The sequence below is a fragment of the Pterocles gutturalis genome, unplaced genomic scaffold (genome assembly GCF_000699245.1).
Source record: "Pterocles gutturalis isolate BGI_N339 unplaced genomic scaffold, ASM69924v1 scaffold22329, whole genome shotgun sequence".
Lineage (NCBI taxonomy): Eukaryota > Metazoa > Chordata > Aves > Pterocliformes > Pteroclidae > Pterocles > Pterocles gutturalis.
In genome coordinates this window covers 4,609-28,987 of record NW_010133784.1, presented here as the reverse complement: position 1 = coordinate 28,987, position 24,379 = coordinate 4,609, and the positions used below count along the sequence as shown (strand labels likewise).

The 24,379-nt window shown below is 41.0% G+C and overlaps 1 protein-coding gene across 1 annotated transcript; it reads left to right on the top strand.

Annotated features, from left to right (window-relative positions):
* Window positions 1-361: 361 nt before the first annotated feature.
* On the top strand, window positions 362-15,794 carry PLEK (pleckstrin). Its single transcript, XM_010081377.1, has 9 exons — window positions 362-464; window positions 3,389-3,544; window positions 8,420-8,601; window positions 9,818-9,909; window positions 10,633-10,817; window positions 12,403-12,507; window positions 13,664-13,747; window positions 14,907-14,976; window positions 15,543-15,794. The coding sequence occupies exons 1-9, from the start codon at window positions 417-419 to the stop codon at window positions 15,680-15,682; spliced, it is 1,062 nt and encodes a 353-aa protein (XP_010079679.1). The 5' UTR covers window positions 362-416; the 3' UTR covers window positions 15,683-15,794.
* Window positions 15,795-24,379: the final 8,585 nt, after the last annotated feature.

Sequence of the window (24,379 nt, the reverse complement as noted above, 5' to 3'; positions counted from 1 at the left end):
GTCTCTGAGATCCTTTTGGCATGCACCAAGTAGCAACACAGTATGCCACCCTGTTTGTTGTTTCGCTAGAGTTCCTGTATTTGCAGACTAGGCCTGATTTCTTGGGATTGGGCACTAAAATGCTCATGTGATTCCCCAGGACTCTGTCACTAAGGCTGGCTGTATTTGACAGAGTTGAGCATTTTGTCAGGCTGCTGCCTGTTCTGTCAAAGGAAAACTATAAATACGCATGTGCTTCTGCATTTCCCTATCTTGCACTTTGTAGGAGGAAATGGTCTTGTTTTCATGTGATTAGCAGGCAGAGGAACTTGTGAAAGTGACACAGCTGTACTGTAAAAACGCCAGCCCACAGACTTTGCTGCCAGAAGAACTTAACTGCCAGCACTGATAGACCTGAGAGCAAGATTGCCTGAGACATGGAGCGAGAACCGATGCGCATAAGGGAGGGCTACTTGGTGAAGAAGGTAAGTTGGCAGTTTTGGACTGAGTGAAGGAAGAAGATAACTCTGAACAGGTTGGGGAGGGGTAGGGAAACATAGGTTGGTTTCAGTTTTTAAAAAAAGGATCATTTTTTCCAAAAAGAAAAGGCAAATGAACAGATTTCCTTAAGCAGTGAAACAATGGCGTGTTAGTGATTATAGAGGTACTTGCCAGCAGTTATACCTTGTCAGAATCCTACATAAGGCATTTTGCACATATCTCAGATGTATCTTTGGATCAAAAGACCTGTATTTTTATTATATAACCTCATGCCCTTAGTGTAAGCCTGACAAAACAGGTAACAGCTGGCCACAGCCTATTCAATTGCACTTAATGGCTGAATTAAGGGTCAGGGAAGCATAGTGAGATTAAAGAGGCTGGATCACCTTGGCCTAGTGACAATGTGTGGAGCTGTGGGCACTTCCATTTTTTGGGAAGGCAGTCGCTGCCCCACAGCAACCTCTGCTCTGGAGTCTTTTTAGGATGAGGCCTTGACTTTCATTTAAATCATTAGTGAGATCAGTGTGGCTTAAAGCTGCCTGACTAAACAGTGTGAGTCCTGGAGCAAAAGAGGTGCTCTCTCCTGTGCTGTCTCTGCTTATCAAAATGAGAATTTCCCTCATTAGAACATCTGGCTGGAGGGATCTCTAGGCTGGGACCAGTGTTGTGAAGAGGCCACTCAGTATTTTTCCACTGACACTGAAAGGAGGTAAGTTCATAAAGTAATTGAAAGCTGCAGTGATGCAGTCATGAGGAAGGAGAGAGCCAGGTTCATGCTGTGCAGATTGCAGATCTCTAGTTCCAGTGGCCTGATAGATAGAGCAAGTGACTTACAATCTATATTCCTCCATGACAGGGGAACAGCCAGAAACTTAGACACTGGGACAATCCCAAACTGCATGCCTGGCTGGGTATGCCAGGGAAAAGATGCATACAGATGTGCCAGTGTCAGTCCCTCACATTCCTGTGGGTCCCCAAAAAGTCTCTCTATGCAAGTACTACTAAAGTTGCTGCTGGGTGCTGTTGCCATGGCAACAGGGAAGTGGAAATTGTGCCCATTTCCTACATCCTTGTAGGTGGCTTTGTCCTTACAGAAGTCAGCTTATGCTGGTGGTGAGGAGCAGCAGTGTGCTAGAGGAAGGGCTGGAGGGCAAAGGGAGAAGAAAATACAGATCAGCTGGGTACCAGCTGTTTGATACATCAGTGAGGCTGCTATGAATTCCACAACCAGAGTTTCCAGCCAAGGACAAGCATGCTCCTGATGAACCTTACCTGCTAATTATGTACTCTCCCCCTCTCCTTTATGCCTGTAAAGTGAAACCAAGGATTTGACCTCCCAAAGGAATCATCCATGCAGCCACGGCTCTCTTTGCAGAGGGTGAAGGCCATTTGTCACTGACTTTCTCCTCTTGATATTTACATTAGGCAGGGTAACAGTGCTGAGCTTGGGGGTCAGTGCTTTAGCTGGGACAATGTGACCTCCAGTAAATGAGGATTCAGATTTCAGTGTTGATTAGGTCAGCTTAAACATCTCTTTGTATAGTTTGGGGACCTTGTATAATTTTATGAGCCTAAGAAACAGCTAATTTTCTGATCTTGTAGTGCTGCATATGTTATAAAAAGAAGTTGTTTTACCATAAGGAAGTTGCATCTGTTTTTAAAGTGTAGGAATAATTAAAAGGAATAATAATAAAGAAAAGATGTAGCGTGTCTCTGTCCCATTCACTTCTACAGAAATAAAAAGTGCAAATATAACTAACTCTGCCCAGCTCTCAGGTTTAACAAATCAAAACAAGCCATTTTCACAGCACAATGGTGGCTGCCTTGCTTCTGTCTGCAGTTCTAGCACTGCTCAGCCACCATGGTCTGAGGACATGGATGCTGTGGGTGGAGTTGTAGCAGCAGGAGAATAAATTTAGGTCTCTCTCTGTAACAGAAAGAACAAGGGAAGGTAATATTTTTGAAGGATGGCCTCTGATTTGACGCCCACAAATGTTGAATGTGCTTTGGTAACTCTTCAGAGGAACTGCTGGTATTCAGCATATCTAAATGTTTGCTTGGCTGAGCAGTAAGTCACTTGGGTATCTGGGATTGTCACCACTTTTGAAACGGGTTGCAGGCAGGATCAGAGAGGTCATCCAGCTAGAATGCAACAATCTTATTAAGTCTAGTGGTTAATTGTGCTCAACACAGAGAAACAGGTTGTTCCCCTCTGAGACCCTAAAAGTTTTGCTGTGTGTTTCACTATATGTAGGATCTGACCCTGTCTTTTTTCTCTGTATTTCTTGCATCTAACAGCTGTGTTTCAGGAATAGGAAGTAAAAGCTTTAAAAGATTAAATGAAGCACTTCAATTCTTCACCACAGTAGCTGGAGATCTGCAGCCTCAGACCCTTAAACTATGCTGTACTCTTACAGTTTGTTCTTGTATGTCTAGAAATCCTCTGAGATGTGTGTGTTGTTACCAGGCAGCCAAGCCTCAATGACTGACTATATTGTAGCATCAAGTCCTAAATATAGCACAGGATACCCAAGTTAATGAGACAGTCCTAATATGCCAGTTACATCCAGAAATTTTGAGGACTATTCATAATATTGCCACTGTGTCATTCTGAAGACAGTGATTGGGATTAACTGATACTGAAAAGAAACACCTGCTAGGGCAGGCAATGGGATTTGGAAAAACTCGTGGCTGGGCTAACTACAAGGGAAATTAATGGTGGTCAGAAGAATAACAGTGTTTTTTAACTGCAGAGTAAGATGGGTGCAGTTGTGGTATGTTCCCTTGGGACACTAACTATAGTTATATTAGCATCAGTCAGACACTCCCTGGAACGTCATATCTTCAGTGGTTACCATGTGAAGAGTGATTTATTGAACGTTATAGACACAGTGGTTTCTTTATGCAGGGCAGCATGTTTAATACCTGGAAGCCAGTGTGGGTTGTGCTCTTAGAAGATGGAATTGAATTCTACAAACGGAAGGCTGACAACAGCCCCAAAGGAATGGTCCCACTAAAAGGAAGCACTATTAACAGCCCATGCCAAGACTTTGGCAAAAGAATGGTAAGTAGTTTATAATGTCAATCACTGTTATAAGAACTTATACTCCTGGAGGCACTGAAGGTGCAAAAGGCTGGTGGTTACAAATTCCTTACACTCATCCTAGTGGCGACTCGCACTTGTCTTAGGAGGTCACAAAAAAGCTTGGACTTCTGTAGTATTAGAAAAGCATGACTGCTTAGGAATAATTCAGGATATTTGAAGAAGAGCAATTCAGAAAGTGATTTTTTTTTTTTTTTTAATCTTGTTGTCTGTCAAAGCAGAGCTAAATTATATTATTGTGAGGACACTGAGCAGCTGAATGGTGCAACTCCTGTATTAAATATAAATCTAGCTGCCACAGAATAAAGGTGTGAGAAACTATTTCATGAGCAGTGGAAGCAGTCAAAGAGCAGTCAAAGAGCAGCAACTGGCTTGCTCAGACAGGAAGGAGAGAAATACTGTGACACAAATGCCAAAGTAACGCTGTAATTCTAAACCTTTTTATTATCATTTGGTGACTACCTGACCCCACACACTTCACATTCATGCAATCTGTATTAATCACACACTGCATTGTTACTTGTAGGGCTTTTGCAAGTGACTAAGAGTAATATCTACAGTCGGCGAGAGAGAGATCAAAAACTGAAACTGATTCAGAGAAAGTAGTTCAAATGTTGCCTACACATTTGGGATCTCTAAGGTCGAGGGCAGCAAGTGCACGTACTGAGGTCCCAATTCCCAGTGGAACACACAGATCGCTATATTCACAAATTCAGAGTCTTATTTGACAGAAAATAAGATACAGAAAGATAAATGTACAAGCATATATATTTTTTATAGAGTTCCTGAAAAATAGCTGCTGGTAAAACAGGATTTCTAGTATGAGCAAAGAATCATATCTTTAGTCAGTAATTTGTTATTTCAGCAACTCAGTTTCATCAAAAAGTCATTATACCCCAGGAATTCCTCTAACAAAGGGGTCCCCCAGAATCTGTCAGATGATCCAATTACAGTTTAAAGAAATTTACCACAAGAATACCTGACTAAAGATAGAGTACTCTGAGAGCATTAGAAAAATAGAAATAAAATGTGAGAGAGCAAGCTTCACTTTCTCATATGAGTAAAGTGAGGAGAATTATACCTGTCCTTGGGTTTTCTGGTAAGTGGAGTCAGGTTCCTTGGTATCAGGTTTGGACCTGCTGGCTTTCCTTTTTCCTTCCTTTCTTCTTTTCTTTCTTCTTTCTTTTATTGTTTCTTTTTTTCTTCTTTGTGCAGACCCCATATTTATATGGGAAAAAAAAAATGTAGATTCTTATGGAGTCTTTTTAGACTTGCCTTTGATTAAAAAAAAGGGGTTCTTGCCTTAATAGCTCTCTTTGAGACAGTACAATGAAAGGATGGGGCAGAGAGAGAATAACGATTGCTGTTAATCCTGTGCTGAGTCAAAGAAGTTGTAGATGGCTGCTTCTCCTGGGAACAAAATGTTTTAGATGGCCATTACCTTGGAAATCCCACCCAGAGCAGGATCATCAAGCGCTACCTGCCCTTCCTAGCTCTCTCTAGGTACTGGGAGTTGTCCACAGAAGGAGACTCTTATCATGCCTGGAAGGAGAATTGCATGATCATGCATTCCCACCCCATGCCCACCATAGGTTTTTTGATCCTGAGCTGGCAAGGGCGATTGTCCAACTGATTCAGAACAGTTTGAGATTGACTGCTGGTCAAGCCCATTTACTCCTTCTTATTGCTAACAGCTCCTGCCCAAGCCACCCTTGGGTATGGCTGGGCAAAACTTACTTTTTAACCCCTGCAGCTTCAGATCTGACTTGCTTCAGGCAGCATGGTTGTGTTCCAGTGCGTTGCCTGGACACCAGCTGGGAGTTCTTTGTTACAGCACTTAGCTTTACATCTTTTGCAAACCATGAATAATAAAGTTGAGGCATAATTAGTGGACTAGAGCATGGGGCAGGAACATGAAATAACCAGATAAAGGAACAGAAATTAGGTATATCTGCACACATTTGGTTCTAATTCTGCTGATTTGCAACCATGTTTCCTACATTATCCAACAAGCCTCAGCACAGCACTCCTTATTCTATACGTGAGGTATAATGCATGAGGAGAAGGGTATGTTCAAGAGTATCACAGATCCTACATTATAATGGTAGAAATTAAGTTTTTTTCTCACAAAGCATTTGTTTCCTGGTTTTATTTTGTTAGGTTGTTTGTTTGTTTGTTTTAAATTTCCACAGAGGCACTGACACCAGTATTGGCCTATAGTAGTTGCTTGGAAATGTCAGTAATAGTAACACATTTAACAATAATGAAAAGATAATTCACCAGTGTGTGTGCATTCTCAAAAATAGGCAGTGAAGTCTGAAGTGTCTTATATCTGCTGAAGGCAGAGTGAAAGAGATCCTCACCTGCTCAAAGGGTTGCTTGAGGATGTACCAGTTTGCAGAAGATGCATTGCGTCTGTATTGAAGGGTGATGAAGTCTTTGAGGGTCGTTCCTTTGACTGCAATGAGATTTACATTAGGCTTGATTTTACATTATGGGTTTGGATAATGAGTTTTACATTATGTTTCATTTTAGTTGCTGGGGCCATTTCTGAGGAACAATAGAGAAAAAAGGAAGGATCTCAGACCTGGGGTTTGAGGTGCCCAAAACACCTTTTCATAAGTATGATCTGTGCAGAGTTTGTTGGAGTCAAGTGGAAGTGATCCAAATGACTTCAGCAGGTGTTGGAGCAGATCCTCCGTGTTGAGTTGGTGAGATCATTCCGCAAGTCTGTAAACCAACGGCCCTGGAGACGTATTTTCTCTTAAAATTTGCACTGTTAGTCAAAACTGCAACACGCTCTTTCATATGAGAAATGCCATCATTGGGATTGTTCTTACAAGTAGTTACTGCCCAGTATGATTAAACCAAAATTCTTATGTGTATTCCTTTAAAATGTAGTATCTCAATTTTTGTATCTTACATTTTGCAGCTTTACTATACTGCTGAATCCAAAGTCCCTGCATTCCATCCTGCCTTCTCATTGCTTATGTGCCAAAACATACAGTTCTTCCTCTTACAGGAATTACTCTGGTTCTTAGTGGCTGGCGTACATTTACTTCATATGGCTAGAAATGAAAGTATATTTTTGGGACAGGAGTTATATAGGGTGAAAAGTGGGAAAATTCTCATTACGTCAGTTTTAAGTCCAGTCTCACTGGCTTGGGACCAGTTTGGAGCAGGGACTGTTGAGTCATGAGCAGCTTTTTATATTCATCTGGTGAGATTTCAGCTTTTTTAATCTGCTTGTCTATCTGCATCAGGGCCTAGCTTGAAACCTCAGGGCACATCACCAACACACTTTGTTTACTAAATTGATTACAAAAAGCAGGTGCTGAGGGGAAAGGAAGCAACCTTAAACAGAGATGTAGCCTGTTCAGAAGAGGCTGCAACTGGGGTTTTTTTTGAGATTTTATTTCAAAATGCATTCACCATTGTTTGGTGTTCTTTGTCTGAAGTTTGACCATTGCTTAATCTGATGTTAATTCTGCTATACTTGTGCTTTCGCTGTTTTCCCCATGGCTTTCCTGTTAATCTGGTGTGTTAACATGACCCTTGGATATTGGGATTGGGAGAGATCTGCCTGTTTGCTTTTCACATGCACCGTACATTGATTTTCAGGATGTAGTTCTTTACTGCATAATTGAAGAGATGGGTGTTGCTGCAAATATGAATGGTGTCAGATACAAAGTGGTTACTTTTCTGTCTGAAATGGATTTTTGAGGACCCGCTACTTTCTTAGTTTGAAATCTGTCTTCCATGAAAGGCAGTGGGACTTCTGCACAATTTCAGGGTGTCAGAATTTTTCCCATTGGCAACAATCTGGAAGGTGTGTATTAGGGATGTTCAGAAATGTGCCATTTGCAAATGTGGGCTTCAGTAGACTCATTCAGTGTTTTGATTTTCTTGCTGTAGATTCACTGCTCTCTGCTCTTTGACAATAGCCTCTACTTGCCCTCATAAAACCATGCTGTTTTCTTGCTGATTAGCCTGTCACTTTTAGATGCCTGCTGAGTCAGAACCTGTTGTATTTATTCTCATAGAACTATGGAACAAATTACAGTTCCACTTATAGGGAACTATGGTTTAGAGGAAGTGGAAACCCTCTTGACTGAGTAATAAGATCCAGATTTTCCACCCAAAAAAATCACTGGATGAAAACAAGATCAAACAGTGTGAATTTGTGAGTTGTTTTTTTTTTTTTTCAGGTTGGTGTTAATTTTTTCTGCTTAGAACTACCTTTAAGAGATCTTTTCTCGTTTTTGGGAAAGACAGTCTTTCCATTGTTGCTACTGGGTTTAGATAGGTAGTGGTCATAAGGTGTAGCCAAGGTTTGGATTTATTACCTCCCTACCACGACCTTAAAGGTTTCCTAGGTTGCAAATGTGTTCAGCCATGTGACTGTGACTTTTTCTCCCCTTGTGAATCAGTAGCAGAGCAATGTGATGCGGGTTTTTTTTCCTCCTTCAGGTTGATCACATCTCTATAAACATTAAGACGAATTTATACCCACGGTAAGCCTGCAGGGACTAGACATTTCAGCCTTTCAGCTGTGTTGAACTTCCCAGCAAAAGTTAAAATCAGCAGCTCTATCAGTGCCACTCGCCTTGGCTATACCAACAGTGTCACAATCACTCACAGTGAAATAACAAAAGGTATCAGTTACCTGTGCTGCTTGTTGATGTTTTTCTTCAGAGCTTTTTTTAATTTAGCTGTGGCTCCAAGGCACTTTCCATAGTTCCTTAGGCACAAGTATGTCATGGTGGTACCAGGTTAATTGTGCCCAACTGGCTACACCAAAGTAACTTTAAAAAAAACCTTAATTTATTGTTCCAGTTCGTCTTCAAGGTCACTGTGGCCAAGCAGCAGGACCACTTTTTTCAAGCTGCCTACCTGGAGGAGAGAGATGCCTGGGTACGGGATATCAAGAAAGCAATTCATTGCATAGATGGAGGCCAAAGGTTTGCCAGAAAATCCACAAGAAGATCTATCAGACTGCCTGAAACAATCAACCTGAGGTTTGTTCACATAGCTCTGCTCCCTCATTTACTTCCATCCACAGGCGGTGTGCCAGATATGCAACCTCAGTCTGGAAAAACCATGAGCATGTCTGTCCATGTTACCTCTCTGGTTTTCCTCAGAGTCCTTTCTGCATGACTAAGTTTCAGAGTGTACAATATGGCAAAAATGAGCAAGCAATCAGAACTGGGAAGATAATTTTTAATATATCATCCTTTACCCAAACATACTTATTTATCAAAGTATTTTGCTGATAAGGAGATTTCAGAGGACACTGCAGTGTAAAAGGAGACCCCAGCCAAAGTGTGATTCTTCCAGGAGAGGCATTTTTATATAATTTGTAATCTATTGCAAAAATATTTTAAACCTTTCATTTGCTCTCCAGAGAAATGCTGATGCTAGCCTAGTTTTTGGATAGTGAGGGGAGAGTGTTTACTGCCAGAGAACTTGAACTGGCAAAGGGAGAAGAGATAAAGGGCACACATAGGAAGTCACCTGTTTGTCAGTACTTTAAAAAATTAAGGACAACTTATTTTTTGCCTCTGAGCAGTAAATACCAAGATATAAATGAGCCTGCAGTGCTCCTCAGAGGACAGTAAAACTGCACAAAGCCAAGATCCAACTAAATCTGACTTCATGGGCTTCAGCAGAGGATCACCCTGACTAACAGGCCAAAGGACTTAACCCATGACATTTAATTCATCCTTCTTGTCATTCCAGAGCTCCAAGGAATTAGAGTTCTGAGCAAGTGAAAAGTGGGTGGGAGGAAGGAAGTCAGACTGGGGTCACTGAGGTCACTTAGGGCCTCTGAGAGCATGCAGGCTTTGGAGATGTCACAGGACCTCTGGGGGAACACAGCAAAGCAGTCAGCTCCCCTGTCGGCACCGAGGCTGTGGGGCCCTGTGAAGGTGCCTCAGCAGTGGGTGTTCCTCTCTTCACACTGCAGTGACCACAACTTGCTCCATTCTCAAATAATGGAGGTGTGGTGAGCCATTTGTGCGGCTCCCCGCTCTGCTCCTGCAGCTGTGACAGTGATGTAAGTGAGGCCTCCAGGCTTTGCAATGTAAATTTTTCAGGAGATTAAACTAAGCTGTGCTATAGCTCTGCAGTATGTCAGCCAAACATGGAGACCTCGTGAATGACAATTATATTATTGTACAAACTAGCTAAAGCTTTTTATTTGCTGACAGTTTCTCTGGTTGTTTTCATGCACAGTGCTTTGTACCTCTCCATGAAAGATCCTGAGAAGGGAATAAAGGAGTTGAAGTTGGAAAAAGATAAAAAAGTGTTCAATCACTGCTTTACAGGTAAGGAGCTCTTGTCCCTTACAATAAAGGGAGCAAAAGGCCGAGAGGTTAATGATAGAAAAAATAATAGCTCTATAGAGCACAGAGAAGTTTGAGAAGAAAACCTGGCAGATGTTTTCTTGACCAACAAAAGAGGTGGTCAAAGGATGAAGCTTGAAAAAGTGTTCAGTTATGGCCACGGTAAACATCAGAGGAGGAAGAAATTTAACTAGTGCCAGAAAGATCAAAGTGATCTTTGTAGAAAGTTGCATCAAACACTTAACTCCAGAAGAATTATTCCTTTCTGAATTTTTCATCAACAAACTGTGTCACATTGTAATTCCTGACCTGCTCCAAGTCAAATCTGTGAGTGCTGGAGTCGAAAGTCACCCTGTTTTGACAGCACCGTGTCAGTAACATAGCAGCCTTGAAGACTGCCTTCTCCAGGCTTGGCTGTCCTTTGTACTTCCCCAGTCCATGTCCCTGAGGCTTCCCAGCTCAGCCCTCCATCCCCTCCAAGCTCTCTTCTCTCTCAGGTACAGTGTTCAAGATCCATCAGTCGGATTGGCTGCACCTCACTGGATGACCCAGGCTCCTTTCCAGATTAGCTCTCTGCATTGTCACTAAGACCATCTTTCAAGAGATTGATGAATAGATGGAGTAGGCGTGTTGCCTGTGTATTTTTTAGGCTTCTTCATGTCTGTCTTGGTTTGTGGCTGATATTGTTTGTTCCTTTGTAACCAGGCACCTCTGTGATTGATTGGCTGGTGTCTAGCAACTCCATCCGAAATCGCAAAGAAGGTCTCATGCTTGCCTCTTCCCTCTTGAGTGAAGGCTACCTACAGCCTGCAGGGGATACGTCCAAGGCTGCTGCCGAGGGACTGTCAGACACCCCCTTTTTAGATCTCAGCGATGCCTACTATTACTTCGTGAGTGATGTAGTCTGTTTTTTTTATTGTCCTAGACTTGCTGATGCTCTGCTTTTCTCGGGCTTCTTGTTGGATTTCTTAAATCCTGGAGGAAAAATTGTACAGAAATGGAGAGATACATGTTAACTGTCTTTCTCCACATGATACTCAATGAACTGTATTACTTTAATATTTGTAAGCAGGACATCTTTTTTCTGGCACCCTTCTAAGTGTGAACTCAGTGCTGAGACTAAGCTGGGTTCTTTTTAATTTAGACTTTGTTCCTGATAATTTTAGCAATGACCAGAATTTAGCCACCAGTTCCCTGATGATTCAGTGGAAGGGAAGAGAGTAATTCATTATCATGGGGCTTCTCAGAGTGGCACAAGCTAGAAACCTTTTTTTGTGCAGAGTCATCAAATCTGACTCAGTGCGTGTGCACACACGCACACACAGCTTGCCTATGAGTGAAGAAGCAAAAGTTTTTAATATCCCTCAGTAACACCTGTCCTAGTTAGCTTACCCAACTTTTTCAATTTATTGCTTTGTATTGTGTGGATTGATTTGAAGAACTTGCAAGATCACTGTCACAGTCACATACTGTTTTTGAAGGTGCTTGGCTTATGAACTTATACTAATAAAAAAGTATGCCTTCTGTCAAGTAAAAATGCTTGAATATTATAATTCTGTTTATATTTACCACATAGAATTGCTTGACTTCAACAAAATTATTCTCCCATTACTTAATTGGTGAAGGCAGCCTCGTGGCCACCACAGATCCTGGCTATCTGTGACACTTCTCCTAGCAGCCCATGTGCACTCTGATCTCTTTCAGCTTGTTTCTAGTTTGATTCAATACCACTGTGGTACGAGGAGGTCACAGCAGGTCAATGTCTGACTTGCTGTCATACAAGTAGGCAGCACAGATATTTACTAAGCCACATAAATGGTTACCCACATTTACATCATTTGAACAGTGTAGGGTTCAGTAATTAGCATCACAATTTATCTGGTGTGGAATGGATGTGATGCATGGGTACTGAGACAATATATGCTCACTGCATACATCACAGCTATAGAAAATTGTGAATTTAAAAAACTAGGGCCAGTTCTTGTTGTTGGAGAAGACAGCTTAGATGGAGCATTTTTCTTCTTTCAAAATTCTATATAGTTGTCATGGATGGAGGAAGAGGAAGGGTCTGTTGCATGCAGGGATGGCCAGCCTGGAGTATATTGGCTGTGCTGGCATTGCTTCATATGAACTGCTTTCTCTGCATTTAAAAACCTGTGACATCATGGGATTGAGGAAACCTGTCCATCATGGAGGAAATGTGACATCAAGAATCACAGGGAAAGGAGACACTGATGCTCCAGCTCTCTTCAGATGCCCCAGTACCCAGTGGTGTAGTCCTACCTCACACTGAAATGCTTCCAGGGTGACTTCAAGAGCTCCTCAACTTCACTGGGAGATTTTTCCAGTAAAAGGGTTGATTTTTTGGGTGGAAAAAAACAGGGTGGAGGGAAGCCAAACAGAAGCCAGATTTGTACATGTACATAAGCCTGTAGCAGCTGTGTAACTTCTGAATTTTCTCTTGTGGTCATGCAGCCAGACAGTGGGTTTTTCTGTGAGGGAAATTCTAGCGATGATGATGTGGTCCTGAAAGAAGAATTCAGAGGCATAGTAGTCAAACAAGGATGTTTGCTGAAACAGGTCAGTATTGCACATGTACCATCCTGTCATCTTACAGCAGCCGTCCGGTACTTAAAGGGGGCCTACAGGAAAGATGGGGAGGTGCTCTTGATCAGGGACTGTAGTGATAGGATGAGGGGTAACAGTTTTAAACTGAAAGAGGGTAGATTTAGATTAGATATTAGGAAGACTTTTTTCCCTGTGGGGGTGGTGAGACACTGGAACAGGTTGCCCAGAGAAGCTGTGGATGCCCCATCCCTGGAGGTGTTCAAGGCCAGGCTGGATGAGGCTTTGAGCAACCTGGTCTAGTGGAGGGTGTCGCTGCCCATGGCAGGGGGGTTGGAACTAGATGACCTCTAAAGTTCCTGCCAACCCAAACCATTCTGTGAAATTAGATACACATCCTTCTGCTAACTTTTACACTGTCATATTCAGGTCTTCCTAGTTAGTAAGAGCTTCCTTGCAAACAGCGCAGCTAATTGAGATACTAATATTTTGAAACGCTGTGAGGAAGTGATTCATGACCGTCTTTCACCAGTGTTAGTCTGGATTTGGTCACCCTCAGGGAGCTGTGGATCATTGCTTGGAAGTGTCACTGTTTCTGCTGAGAATGCTTTCATCAGATCTAGATTCTTCCCCACCCATCATTTCAGTGTTGACAGTGGGCAATGAGGCATTGTGTTATTTCTGCTTGAGCGTCTCAGCAGCGAACCCTCTCCAGGGTGCCTGAAGCCAGATAATTCTTTTTTGTTGTTGGTTGTTGTCTCTGCAGGGAGAGAAGGACCTTCAGCACATTATTGCCCAGTAGTTCAAGGTACCTTCCTGCAAGACATTTTGCAGCCATGTTTTCTGGCACGCATTTCAAGACAGTTCTCACAGACCTCATGTGAATGTCATAACTACCAGACTATGCGAAATGTGTAGGGGAATCTCCCATGTTGAAGCTGTTCTGCTTTGTATTAAAAATAAAGATAAACCAGTGTGATGGCCCAGTTGTTGTGCAAAACAGTGGGATGCAGAAAGGCCACATTCAAGTCCTACTTCAGTGAATATTTCTTGTCCAAAATAGTCAGCTTTCTCCTTCTAACGCATTCTGTTCTCTCATGTGTAGGTAAGCTGACTATAAGCACTTGCAGGCAAAGCAGTTCATGACATTCCTGTTTTTGAATTTTCCTAGGGACATCGGAGGAAGAACTGGAAAGTGAGAAAATTTGTTTTAAGAGAGGACCCCGCATATCTTCACTACTATGATCCTGCTGGAGTAAGAGACATTTACTTTATTTCCCTGTTTTTTTTTAAAGTCAATGCCTTGTAGAAATATCTGAATGGAGTATTTCCATGGGAATGTGTGACAGGGAAGACCAAGCAGGACAGCAGGGCTGTTTGTGCTCACACGGCCTGGCCATCCTATGGAAAAGCAGACTGCAGGATGGTTTCTGGGGCTGCCAAGTCAGGTGGCAAGTGCCACCCAGACCTGGGAACAGGCAACACTGAACTGTGCTCTCATCTCTTATCTGTGATTAATTAGAATTAATGTGTGCTCTCACTTGATTAAAATTAGTGAGGTCATAATTGCAAATGAACACAATACATTCATTTTGCAGTTTATAATTGAGGTATTTTCTGTGTCAGGCTGAGACATGGCATTCCATTTCTTGTGTAATTCTAATGGGCCAACCCCTGCCCTGAGAAAGGAAGGAGCATTGCTGTGGGCAAAACCTGGCCTGCAAAAGCTGGCATTCGGGTAGATTCAGCCCACAGGTTTTATTTCACCCTGCATTGCTGCAGGAGCAGTGTTGTTGTGGGTTACAGGTGCTTTATGCCGTGCCTGTCCCCCTTGGGAGAGGCAACCTAGAGGTACTGGAGGATCAACACTGAGGAGTTTTTGACCTCCCTATTCCCAGCTTACCTTTCCTGCTCCTAGCATCCCCTCCCAAAGAGCTGAGGTGTGTCAGCTTATAGGGACTGCTTCTTTGAAATTTGTGCCAACAAAAATGAATCGTCACCTGTTCTTTGACTATCCCAGTACTGAAGTGCACAAGAGGCCAAATTGTAAATAAAGGTATAGCTGCTCCTGCTGCTTGGTAACAATACTTCTAGGATCTACTCTTCTTCTTCTATTCACTGTGACATCAAAAGAAAAGTTATAGTTGGCAAAAGGCTTATATTCTTCTTGTACCTTTGTTCAGGATGTGCTAAATACTCTGCAGATCCTGAATTCCAAATCCCCAAAGAGATTTCCTATTTATTTGCAAGTCTTCCCCATCTTCACATCACACACACAAACTGAGGTCCTGGTTTCCAGGTGACATACTAAGTCAGCAAATGTTTTTGTTGCTGTTCTGGAGTTGTAGCCAGATATTAACATGTGAACAGTTTCAGAAGTGTTGCATTTCATTTTGATTTAATGTCTTCATCAGGGAGAAGAACCACTAGGAGCAATTCACTTGAGAGGCTGTGTGGTGACGGCAGTGGAAGATATGCCAGACTGTAAGGAACCATATTGAATGAGCTGTGTAATAAGTTTTTGGTACATTGTTATAATCTACCTGAAATCACAAGCGGTTTTTACTCAAAAGCTATCTATGTGCAATGGTTCAGTAATTCTTCTAGTAACTAGTCTCTCCATTGCTGTCTTGACTTACCATGCCCAGCAAGAAAGTCTGTTGGCATTTCGGAACCTGTGTAGGCTGCGCTGGCAGATATGAAAAGAACCAGAGATTCTGGATGTGACATGAGCTTCAGTGGGTTTTTTTGTAGCTGGCAAGGCACGGGAGGGTTTGGGGAGTATGACCTGTCTGCAGGATTGCAGATCCTTCCATGATTGGAGATTAATTAACCAGAGACTCTTGAAGGTAAAATGTGCAGAATTCACGAGTTGTTTCTCCAAGAGAGAGATATATCTCATGGACCCAATCTTGCAACCTGCTTACAAAGGCCTGATCAGGCACAGCTGTAGAAAGGGAGGAAATCCCCTTACAGTGTGTCAGGGAAGAAACATTGTAAATACAAGACTTTATTCTCTCATAGCTGACTTCCTTATTTCTTCCCTGTAGCCAAGAAGTATGATGTTGACAACATCCTCTTTGAAATCATCACAGCAAATGACATCCACTATTACTTGCAAGCAGCCTCATCTGCAGAGCGTACAGAGTGGATCAAAGCAATTCAGGCAGTTGCTAGGACTGGAAAATGAAGATGATCTGCCAGCGAGAAGACAGGCAACTGAAATTAGTTGCTGAAAACAGGAATTTTATAATTTCACTGAGAGAAAGCAATATGATCCAGAATGGTGTCCTATGGCTTGTGGGTGGGGGTGAGGGTGGGTAGTAAGCTTCAGTTCTGTAGTGGGCACTAACAAACTAACATTTTTCCACTTGTATTATGGTAATATTTTACTAAATTATAGCATAGAACATGCCATGTTAGTGTGTGCTGCTTAGAGTAATCAGTCTATGGTTGTAACTTAAACCTTTCCCTGCTGCCATAGCTGATAGTGGGACAGAGTCACGTCACTGACTGTGAGGAACTCAGCTAGTCACCTACCGTTCAGCCTGTGTTGTGTTTCAGTATCTTCAGATATTTCAAAGTCTTCCCAAGACAAACTTTAGACTTTCTTCTTTACCAGAGCTTTTCACTGCTTGTTCATGTATACAAGTAATGCCATATATTTAAGGAAAGAAATTGACTCACTTGGAAACCTGATCCACTCCTTTATAATCCATCAGTGTTAAGGAAGGGAAGAATGCAGACAACTATGGAAACACTATGCAGAAAGTGAGTACAACTCAATGACAGCAATATGAGCTTCCATGCAGGAAAAGTCTCTTCCCACAGTATTTAAAACATGAAGGAATATCAGTCTTTATCACCTTATTTTGACCTTTGATAATTTCTCCACAAGACTCTGCTCTAGGACCATTATTTCCCTTCATTTAGGTCTCCAAAGCAGTAGCTAGAGCGTCATGTACCGCTGATTTGACCTGTATTTCAATTAAGAATCTTGCAGGAGAAGGGAAAGGACCCATGAGTTATTTACTTGAACTATTGATTTAAGTGATTTTGCTTAGGTTTTTATTTTTCTTTTTTAACCTCCAGCAACATACTCAGTCCTTGTTTTTGTGCCTTAGTAATATAAGAGAAACCTTATGCTTGCTATAACTGAAATAAACATTATTATTCAACAGGGTCAGTTTATATGATCAATTCTTATATTTTGTCTGACTGTATGTATCAAACTTCTAAGTCTTAAACTTGAAGCAGGAGCTGAAAATCAAGTTAATGTCAGATTCTGCACGTAGACTGTTCCTTTTGCAGACTGATGTTTCTGAGTGCAAGTAAACTTCAAAACTTAAAAAATTCTATTCATAGATCTAGTAAGGTCCCTTATCCTTGTGAATTCTTATTCAGATCTCTTCAGCCTAAAAATAAATTTACAGCTAAAGCTTCTCTTCAGTTCTGAGCTAATGAGCCTGAAAGTCTTTTGCCCTAGTATTGCTTATCACAAAGAAAACACAGCTTTGCAGGGGCAGCAGGCTGGCAGACATTGCATTATTATGTCCATTTAAGACACCCAGCAGAAATCAGCTTCTGGCAGGCATTTCCTATGTCTCATGCAAGCTGACAGGATCGCTGAAGCCTGGTCTGTCATTCCGAGGAAGGAAGACTCATGGCAAAAAGATACACTGTTTGCTCAGCCTGCTTTCTTGATAACTGCTTTGTGGTTGCTGCTTATTTTTGCTCTCAAAGCTCAATAACCCCAAAATACCCCGTGGCACATAAAAATAGGAAACAAAACCACACAACCAAACAACAGAAACTTTCCCAACTTAGCAAAGGAGTGTTGCAACTGCCAACTTTTAATAAAACTAAAAAGTTTTACCTGTCTTTGACCTTGTCATTTTTCCCTGTGCCCAGTCAAGGGTACAGCTGCCTACCTATGAATGGTATTTTCTCTAGTAGATCATGCTAGTCACTGTAGTTGTGGAAGAAGTCTGGTGTTTGTACTAGACTATATCAATTGGGTCTCTAACTTCATAGGTAGTTCTTTTGAACATAGATCACAGGGATTTGTTAGGTGTCTCTGCTTCTTGGAGGAGATGGGAAGGTTGGAAGTGTATGTCTGATGCCACCCTACCTACATTTCCTGCTGTAAATGCTTTCATTTGCCTGAGGCTGGTACTGGGAGTGATTCCAAACTGTTCTTCATTTTAGTCAGGTTCTCATGCATGTCAGTAATTAGCTCCACACTCCAGGGTGAATGTGCGCCTTTTTTTTTTTTTTTTTTTTAGGATTAGGGATCACAGACTTTTCTCTCTGATAATTTCTTCACAAAGGATGAATTGGGGACCAGGGTTATTATGGGGCTAGTTTTTGAAGACGTTTGGTTTCCTAACTCTTGGCAGTGCTTTTGAACATCAGAGTTAAATACCTGAATGCCACCAGCAGTCTGACCTTAGGAACTATGAGTGAGATGATGACAATTGTCACAACCCTTGAACCTGAATCAGTAAAGTTGCTAAGGAGAGAGCCACTGGAGTTGAGACCAGGTGGTGAGGATTACTCTAATAGATGTCTGTATAAGAGAAAAAAAGGAGGTTAGTTTTACATCACTATAATTTCCAGAGATACTAAATAGAACTTGTCCAAGAGAATTCAGTATTAGAAAGCAACTACAAGTCTGTCATAGATTATGAGGCCAGCCTAGTTATTCTGAAGGTGCAGAGGGAAGAGGCATGTATCTTGAATAGGAGCAGAAGAGAAGAGACAGCAGGCCTTGTAAAAGGAACTACTAATTGAAAGAGGAAAAACAAAAGAGCAGACCTTCTGTGCCATGCTTCCTCCATCTGTTTTTACCTTCTTACTATTTAAATCACACTTCTACCCACTCAGCAATTACTACATCAACATGAGTTCCTTTTTTACTTACAACATGAATTAGCCTTTTTTCATAGATTAAAGGACAGTAAAATAAAACATTGTGGATAAGGACTGTATTTATAACCTTCAATTAACTTGTATGATACCATGATACTATAAAGATCCTTGTAGGTTTTTGTTTGACTTGCCACATCTTGCACTGAGCAATTTTCCCTCCCCTGGAATGCCAACTGCATGCTTACTACAGTCAGGTTTTCAGGAATGTTTATGAACCATGCACCCATAAAAACAGCCATGTAGACATGGAGCTCCTTCTTCCACAGTTTAAAAGAAATCAGGACAAAGCAAACCAGGAGCTCCTTCTTCCACAGTTTAAAAGAAAACAGGACAAAGCAAACCACACACACATACATTGAAAAAAATAACATCAATGCAGACTTCAACAGCTCCACAAGCTTTTGGCCACAGGTGTTACCTCTTCTTATAATGCAATGAAACACTGCATATGGAGGTAGTTCTGGCTTAATGTGCCTCTAGCAGGGGTTTCTGAGAGCTGTTCGCTTTCTCTGTGCTGCAGTTTTCTTCTGAAGGTTAGGGTTTCTGAGAGCTGTTCGCTTTCTCTGTGGTGCAGTTTTCTTCTGAAAGTTAATATTGTTTTGTTGCTAAATGTTGTTATTTTGGTGCTGTTCTTTGCAGTATACTGTCTTTGCTTTTGATAGTTAACAGAGTGTTAAAGGTCTACTGAAAATATGCTTTTAGTAATAAAACAGTTTATTGAGGAATCTTTAATCAAAATTCATTCATAAAGAGGAAAAAACTACTTAAGGCTTCTGAGGTATGATTTACAAAATTCATTCATAAAGAGGAAAAAACTAGTTAAGGCTTCTGAGGTGTGATTAGGTGTGTACTGTCAAATCTCTCTTTTAGACAAAGTTTTATTTGTATTTGTTCTTGCAATGTTGCAGATAATTCTTCAGTTCAGTAATACTGCTTCTGTCTTTGTCTTAGAGTTCACTTTATTACAAGTGTTAAACCCCAATTATTTCATTTTTTCCCCTATTTGTTCTCAAATACTTCAGAAGCTATTTTTAGTTTTAATAACTTGCTTCGTCCCCTATTTGTTCTCAAATACTTCAGAAGTTATTTTCAGTTTTAATAACTTGCTTCATAGGGCTTTGGATAAGTGCTTTTTACAGTTTGTAATGTGCCTTCATTTATTCTGAGTTCAGGCTTGGGTAGCACCAAAACTAAGAATCCTGAAAACTTCCCTTAAATAACCTTTTTGGTGAGGGTCAGAAACATTTTGGTAGGAGGGTGGGGTTGGGGTTTTCTTTTGTTAGTTGTTTTTGGTTTTGGTTTTAGTTTGTACATTTTAAAACTGTATGAGACTGTAAGAGGAACTTTAAAAAACAAAACCTTTTTGGTGAGGGTCAGAAACATTTTGGTAGGAGGGTGGGGTTGGGGTTTTCTTTTGTTAGTTGGTTTTGGTTTTAGTTTGTACGTTTTAAAACTGTATGAGACTATAAGAGGAACTTGAAAAAACAAAATGAGTAGATAACAGTCCTTTGCTGGTTGTTGGTAGCCAATATTTCTGTGTGTGCCTTCAGGTTTTGTTTTGAAAAGTGCATGTGTTTTTGCTTGTAAACTGTGGTTTTCTCCTTGATGTAGAGAGATTTTACTGTGCTCAGTGTGGACTTCTATGTGCAGTAGAAGATTCGAAGATGGGTTTAAAATTTCTGTCTTTCCTTCTTGGAGGAATTTTTGGGTTTGATAGTTTTGGTATCCTGAGAAAATGGCAGGTGACATGCAATAACAAAGGCCAAGTTCTTTAGCCTACCTATTTGAATAATCTTCAAGTAAATATATTACGTTGTTTGTCCTAATACAGCCACAAGTAGAAAGTGTATGCTCTTTCATGTTAATAATATGGCACAAGATGCAAGAGGTTCTTTTAGAAAGCTAGGATAACATAAAATGTGAGGCTGTTTGCACAGCTTCTGTTTTGAAGGATTGCTTTCAGTTTATACAGTTAAGTAACTGCATAGTTATATTATTTAGTCTGTAAACTGAGCAGTTCTCAACGCATAAGGTGTCAGATGTTTGCCACAGGATGGAAATCCCAGTCCTGCTTCTTGAGGACCAATGTTGGCAGTGAGTAAGGAGTCTTTCTCTGCTACCCAGGAGCAGGGTTGCTGAGTATCTGTCATGTATATTTCTGTGTTACTTGCGTGACACGAAGGAGCACAAAGACAGCTTAAAAAAGTAAGTGGTGGGGGCGGGCGGTGTCCTGACCGGTGAAGTGCTGGTGACTTTGCCTGCCCGCTGCAATGTGGCTCAGCTGCTCAAAGGAGCCTTGTTTCCCTATGGAGCCTTTGCAACACTCTCACCTGGCTTTAGCAGTCACTGGATTGGAGCCTGGAAGAGCAAAGTGGCTTTAGCCAGCTCTGTGGAAGTAGCTTCAGTATGAGAATGAGACTTAGCCCTGACTGATCTGCAAAATTAATGTGGAAGGGAGTTGCCATCTGTATCTGTGAGTTGGTTTTGTTGTGTGGGATGATGATATAATTGAAGTCAGAATCTGATGCGTGAAGAATAATTTGAATGTAGTTAATTCATCACCTTTTGAAGGTATTTTAGGAACTGCTTTACCTCTTAAAATGGCGGGTTGGTGATCTGCAAGCTGAGCAAACAAAAAACACCCGTGAAGAATTGACTTAAAACAAGGTGCTGTTTTTGTTGTTACTAGGGAGACCTCTTGAATTAGAGGTTCTCATTTGGCTTCAAAATAAGTTGTTTTTTCTGGGGTTTTTTTGTGTGTGTTTTTTTTTTTTTTTTTTTCCCCCCCCCGGATTGGAACATAGGACTTACTACTTACTACACATTTACAACCAGAACTGTGGCTTCACACACTTTGTTTCTGGTTCTTGTAGATTGTGCTTTTTTTTCTCCTTTCAGTTTGGTTGAAGGGAGAGTAAAACTGTGTAGGAAAGCTGAGGAAAATACTGCTTTTCATACTTCATTGGTCTTCTGTTGTAGGTGTAATGGGGTATAGTAAAACTCTTCACCTTCCCTATATAGGCTTTGCCTTTTTAAAAGATGGCAACACATTTCCCTTTCTTTCTCCATCCCACTAAAAGATGACTGAGGAGGGAGGAAAGGAATTGAAGGCAAATGCTAATGAAACTGATGGATTTTTGCTTCCAGCAGTTGAAAGGGAGGAAAATTATGTTACTAATTTTTTAAAATTTGCCTTCAGTGTGTCTTTCACCAAAACCTTGAATCTTAATAAACCAGAGTGATCAAGGAGGAAAGGAGGAGGAACTGAGGATCAACTAATTAAAAAAAAAAATATCAAAAAAATCCCAAACTAAGCACCCCAATCTTCCCCCATCCTCAAACCCAGATTTTAAAAGGACATCGTGAACTTTCTTCCTAGAGCATTGCCATTAACCACCTTATCAAATATATAAGAACACTTATTGCAGACTAGTAGATTAGCAATTGTATAAATCAATGTGTAATCAGTCTTTTAATGTACCTTCTTCCAAATCATAAGGAAAAGTCTGAAAAGCACCAAAGTATATCAAAATAAAACCAAGAAACTCTCTCTTGTCCTTCAGTGCTTCTGCTATGTGTGTATGTAGGTGTCCTGCTTTTGAAGGCCTAAGTTGCTGAGCGACTCTCTAGTGTGTGATGGTGAAAGTACAGTAACAAAGTCAATACACATGCTTGAGATATTTTTGAATAATAGGAAGAGTTGTTTATATCACGTTTTTAACACTTTTGTAGTTTTCTGATTAATAAAAGGATATATTTAATCATTCTGGTACATAAGTGGTAAAATAAGGTTGAGGGTTTTTTTTTTTAACTTACTATTTTTACTTAACTTTTTTTCCCAAGTTACATCATTAATTTCCCTGGCCTCCTCTTTCCTCTACCCCAACTCTTTCATCTTGAAGCTACTTTGACCTAAACTTCCTAATCTAAAAAGAAAGCTTGTGTCTCTGCTTTTTAGGCCTCATAGAGTGGAACTTGGATACATGAACATAAATACCTAGTGGCATTTTAGATGTGCTACAACATACCACATGGTCTGCAGTCACCCCTCTAGAACAGAAAAAACTTTTTCTCCTCTCTTCATATCTACATGCTGTATATAGCTGTTTGGTTACTTTATGGGTATGGAGTACCTTTATAGCATCTGTATTTAAACATCTGAGGAGCTCCCAGCATTATTATCTTTAACGACATGTGGTGATAAGAGTTGCACGTTAGAATGATTTTAAAGAGAAGTATAATTTGGTGATAAAATTGTCTACAAACTAGTGATGTTCAAGAATAAAGGTACATTAGAAAAGCTGATTAATTTGGTCAGCCACACTGGATGCAAATTGAGGCACATTTCTGTTATTTGCTATACTGTCAACTGGCTACATACTGTATCTTGTGAAACCTAGGTGTTAGGATTTTTCTGGCTAAACTTGCACAGTATTCTTGTTCTTTAGCATTGTGATGTAAAAATAGTGGAAGCTATTGAAAATACTCATCTGTTCCGTTGAGGGAATAAAGTTCTTGTTGGGGTATTGCCATGTAAGATACTGCTGCTGCAAAAAATATTTTGCCTTTCTCAACTTTTGTTTTTCTCCCTGTTAGGATTAAAAGCTAAAGTGGCTGCTTTGTTTGCTTTAAGTTTTCTCTGTTCCCAACTTGCTCAACCTGTACCTTCAATTCAGCCTTCAAGTTGAATCCTCCATTAGGTAGCTGGTAGCATCTTGGGGTCTTTTGTGTTTGGTGTTCTCAGATCACTGAGATGTTTAAATGCAAAATTTAGTGCTATGGCTAATACATTATCTCATGGTGAATGGTGTCCCATGGCATCTGGAGAAGTCTCTGTGTAGAGCTTCAAGCATCTGGCATCTCAGTAGCAAAATGGCCTATGCAGTCGATGTTCCCATATTGGCAAGCAGCAGCTCCTTTGCCTGTTAAGATTTTTAAAACCAGCACATGCCATTCTAACGGTGTTTTTAAATGTGAATCAAAAAAAACTAATATTGTACCTAATTTGCATGCTCTAGCAGGCTGGTTTTTATTTCCACCCAGTTTTGTAAATCCACAGTCGCTGGACATGGGTGTTGGATGGGACGATTCTGAGGCATTAGTGGGGGCTGCAGGTGACTGTGCTGGTACACAGAATTGTTCTCTTGCGTTTCATCTCGGTAGGTCCCTCCTCACCTCTCCTTCTCCCCCTTCTACCCACAGTTATAGCTTGGGTTTTTTTGGTTTACCAGAATAGTAGAAGAGGGTTTAGCCCTTAGTGCTGAGGCCCGAAAAAAACCCCCCACCACCAGCCCCCAACTCTTAGTGTTGCTGTGCTGATTGGAAGCTGCTGCAGACTCTGTGTTACATGCAGCAGGTGATTTCCATGGTTCTGGGGACAGAATTTTCTGAACAAGCAATATGCTGAAAAACAAACGCAAAGTGTCAGGATGCTCTTGGGAATCTGATATGCCTCTACCCAAGTTAATTTGAAGAGAAAATTAAATAATACCACCACCACCATCCAGATCCTTCCATCTGTATGCCTTTATGGCCTTTCTGTCGGCTCTGGTGGGCTGAAGCAGGTGATCCCAGTCCTGAGCTCAACTGTTCTGTCTTCAGTTGGGGTAACTCTGTCACTTGGTACCTTCCAGAGGTGAGCAAGATAGGCTGGCACTAACCTTTCATGCCTCTATCAGCAGAAACGCTTGTCTTGACAAAATTAGCTTTGAAATTTGAGTGTTCTAATGCAGAAAAGCCTGTGGTGATGAAACAGCTTATGCTTTCTTTTTCATTTAGTCTGACTGTTAATGGCAATGGCCCAAAGCCACATCCTGCACTGTGATGAAATATAGCCACACTGTCAGCTCCTCCCTTCAAAAATGGAGCACTGCAATACTGAGTAGTTGCAAGGAAAGTTCTAACACCACAGGTGGTTTTGGAAATGCAGAAATAAAATACTGACCTCAGGTTGAGC

Excerpts from the sequence above, each read along its gene's own strand:
- PLEK (XM_010081377.1), top strand. The coding sequence starts at position 417 with ATGGAGCGAGAACCGATGCGCATAAGGGAGGGCTACTTGGTGAAGAAG. Across the intron at positions 8,602-9,817 it reads CCTGAAACAATCAACCTGAG|TGCTTTGTACCTCTCCATGA; the intron begins GTTTGTTCACAT and ends TTTCATGCACAG. Across the intron at positions 9,910-10,632 it reads GTTCAATCACTGCTTTACAG|GCACCTCTGTGATTGATTGG; the intron begins GTAAGGAGCTCT and ends CTTTGTAACCAG.